Source organism: Oryx dammah, unplaced genomic scaffold (assembly GCF_014754425.2).
Source record: "Oryx dammah isolate SB20612 unplaced genomic scaffold, SCBI_Odam_1.1 HiC_scaffold_3708, whole genome shotgun sequence".
Lineage (NCBI taxonomy): Eukaryota > Metazoa > Chordata > Mammalia > Artiodactyla > Bovidae > Oryx > Oryx dammah.
This window is the reverse complement of record NW_024073705.1, coordinates 1-3790: the sequence shown is the minus strand read 5'-3', so window position 1 is coordinate 3790 and position 3790 is coordinate 1. Positions and strand designations below refer to the sequence as shown.

The following is a 3790-nucleotide window of genomic DNA, read 5'->3' as shown; positions in this document are numbered from 1 at the left end:
GGAAAAGACTGATGCTGGGAGGGATTGGGGGCAGGAGGAGAAGGGGACAACAGAGGTTGAGATGGCTGGATGGCATCACCAACTCGAAGGACATGAGTTTAAGTAAACTCCGGGAGTTGGTGATGGACAGGGAGGCCTGGCGAGCTGCGATTCATGGGGTCAACAAGGGTCAGACACGACTGCTCAACTGAACATAATTAGATAAATTGTTTCTTTTTTCTTTTTTTTTTTTTTGACCACACAGTGAAGCACGTGGTATCTTAGTTCCTCAGCCAGGGACTGAACCTGTACCCCCTGCAGTGGAAAGCTCAGATTCTTAACCACTGGACCGCCAGGGAAGTCTGATAAATTCTTAAATACTGTATTTAAGATGTAGATCTGTCCAAGGTATTGCAGGCTGGCTCTTCCTGTCTGTCTAGCAGGCCAATCCTTGGCACATCATTTACATGGTACCAACTGCTGCTGTCTTCAGGCTACAACAGCAGAGCTGAGTGGCTGAAAGAGACTTCACATAGGTCTGTAAACTTAGGTCTAAAATATTTACTATCTGGTCCTTTAAAAAAGAAGTTTAACTCCTAATGTAAAGATACCATTTTTGTATACATCTTTTACACAAATTATATACTATTCACAACAAAAGAACAGCATCAAATATTCAACTAGTTTATCTATAAGCTGTTATAAACACTGATCCAGAAATGCCTAGATACCTGCGATTCCCTTCCACCTCGGCATAAAGCACGCTGGCGGGAAAGTTCATCAAGTTGACGATCGAGAAATTCCTTTCTTTTGTGCATCTCCTGAACATGAGACGGTAAGTCTTTTTCTTTAAAGAAAATAAAAAGACAAAGAATTGCTCATTCTAACAAACATACACATATTCACACACAATGAGAAGGAAAATTAGCTTTCAAAACCAGACTATTTCTAGGGTCTCCAAATTACCTTTAATGCCCAAGCCAACTATACAACAAGAAAAAAATAAATTAGTATATACCTTTATTCCGTACTTACTCATTCTGTGGTTAACTTGACTGTCCAAACTGAATCTCAGGACCTCATTATTAATAGACTTTTCTGGACCTAGACGTACTAAGTTTATATCTCCACAGTTTCCTGTTGATAAAAGTCACACAGAGATTAGTACGAACACTGTCAATCTCTGTACATAATAACTGCTTTTTAGCAAAATATTAACAATCAGAGAAGGGAGCTAACACGAACTATTAATCAACCAGACATCTGGAACTGTACTAGAGGCTCCACATACATCCTTTTAGATAAAGCTTCATTAAAAACCCCTACAAGGCAAGGACTTATTTCCACCTAATAAAAGCTAATGGGGTTGCACAAATAGTACATAGCAGAGATGAGATTCTATTACACTAATGTTCCTCAAACTATGTTCTATTCAACAATCCATGATAAAACTCGTTTGGAAAACGGCTGAGTTAAAAACAAAACAGATCTCTTAACCACAGGATATTTCAAAGATGAAGATGTTTATCTTTTAATACATGTCTGAATTCCCCAAATGAAATCTTATGGGACAACCAATCAAATCCTTTTCTGCAGAATACTCAAAACCAAGGTTTTGAAACTCTGCTCCACATCACAATGCCACCTCAGGATCTAAGGGACACAATGTGCTGGAAATTCTGGTAATTTCAAAAACTGTCAGCATCATTTAAACTGGTTTACTAACCACATTTTTAATTCTAGGTTAGCACACTCGGGAATCTCCCACTGCTTCACTGAACTTAACATCAACCAAGCAGTGTTTATTAGCACCTATCCCAACCTGTCAGGTACTTGTTTGCTGTTTCCTTCCACTGAATCCCAAGCCCCATAGAATCAGGTTGTGTTTTGGTCACTGCCTACAACAGCAGCTGGCACACAGTAAGTACAAAAAACCTGCTGACTGAATAAATTAGCAATTTATTATACAGCTGTCTACATGTATCTGTATTCCTAGTTCAGCTCCTTCTTCTAAATTGGAAGCCATCTTCTCTGGCCAACATTTACTTGAAAGTTTCAAAACTGCAAAGTTGTACATCTGCCAGAAGGGTGATGAGATTTATACCCACTCTAAGCACCTCAAAATGCTCCAGAAATTAAAACAGAATCCTTTAAATTGCAGGGTGAGCTCAGAAGGATGTAAAACAAATTCCTAGGGTGAAAAAGAGAAAGGTGAAAACCAGATATGAAAGCCCCTGAGCTGCTGTGGCTTCCCTGGAGGGTGAAGGATGAAGAGCCGGTCACTGTCCAGGTGCTGAGGTGTTGGGTTTTTTAATTCACATACAACAAAACACAAGGATTTAAAAATCAGCAAAACTCACTCAAATGCAGAAAACCTGAATAAATCAACAATTAAAGACATTCAGCAGACAGAAACTTACCCATCTGTCAAAAAACAGGCCAAAAAGAAAAGAGAGAACAAAACAACAAACAACAAAACAACACTAAAAACAGATTAACTTTGTAGAACAGATAATCTCTTACACAAAACATTGCAAATAAATGTCTGTATAAAATTCAGCACCCATTCATAAAAAAGCTAATGAAAAAGGGACTTCTTTAACCCAATAAAGGATATATACCAAATCCCACAAACATATATATCACATGCAGTGAAAAACAAAAAAATCAAAGTACTGAAAAATAAGGAAAAAAGCTCTTTTTACTGACAGAGATGTCATTTTCTAACAAAAAAAGTTAAAAATCCAACCTAGACCCGGCTTTTGTCGCACCTCATCCAGCCTTGTCGTGTTGTCAATGGACACCTGAAACAGTGCTTATTAACCCTCCTCAGGAAAAGCAAAGTGACAACAGTACCCCGCCCACTGTCTGGGAGCTGACAGCACCACTTGCTAGGAGAATCCGGCACTGTCCAGAAGACGCACAGATCCTTCAACCCAGCACTCCCCCTCCTCGGTGTACACACGCTAGGCCAGCGCTGTGCTGAGGGACACTTCACAGTGTACTGAATGAAAGCAGTCCCCTCGCACTTCACCAATAACACAGGTTTCACAGATTACTACTTGCCCCCTCACTGCCTATGCTCTACTCCTTGCTGCTTCCTTCTGTTCTGTTCTAGCTTATATATGTACGCTGGTTCTCATCTCCCTAAACTGATTTCACAATCCACTGACTGGTCACAAGCCACACTGTGAGAGAAGCACTGTCCTGGAGGGCCACATGAACCAAATTCGGGAGATTTGAATAAGCTAGAACTGGCTCACTTTTTGTTATTCAAAGTTCCCCACACTAAACACTGAAAACAAAACAAATTAAAAGCCCACATAAATATCATACCCATAGGATTCTTCTTGTCTTTACACTTTTCTTTGAATTCAAGGATAATTTTTTTCATAAGTTCATCAACAGCTGCATTGGAAGGTGCACATACAAGGACACGGTTTTGCTTGATTTTGGCATTGGAGTTTTCATCTGAATGCCCCCTCCTTTGGTTCTGCAATTTGCATCAAACAAAAAATCCTGATGAGTTCTATTACACAATGTTACAGTCCTTTCCTACTTTCACATATATTCAAAAGATCCTATAATAAAAATAAAAAACACCTGCCACCTTCAGTTCAGTTCAGTCGCTCATTCGTGTCTGACTCTTTGTGACCCCATGAATCGCAGCACACCTGGCCTCCCTGTCCATCACCAACTCCCGGAGTTCACTCACTCATGTTCATTGAGTTGGTCACATCATCCAGCCATCCTATCCTCTGTCATCCCCTTCTCCTCCTGCCCCCAATCCCTCCCAGCATCAGTCTTTTCC

General features: G+C 40.1%; 1 protein-coding gene across 1 annotated transcript; it reads right to left on the bottom strand.

The window, feature by feature from the left end:
- Positions 1-653: 653 nt before the first annotated feature.
- Positions 654-3618, bottom strand: LOC120859863 (probable helicase senataxin). The gene is made up of 3 exons (XM_040235792.1): positions 3316-3618; positions 1015-1116; positions 654-826 (listed from the first exon to the last, which is right to left on the bottom strand). The coding sequence occupies exons 1-3, from the start codon at positions 3371-3373 to the stop codon at positions 669-671; spliced, it is 318 nt and encodes a 105-aa protein (XP_040091726.1). The 5' UTR covers positions 3374-3618; the 3' UTR covers positions 654-668.
- Between the last annotated feature and the right edge of the window lie 172 nt (positions 3619-3790).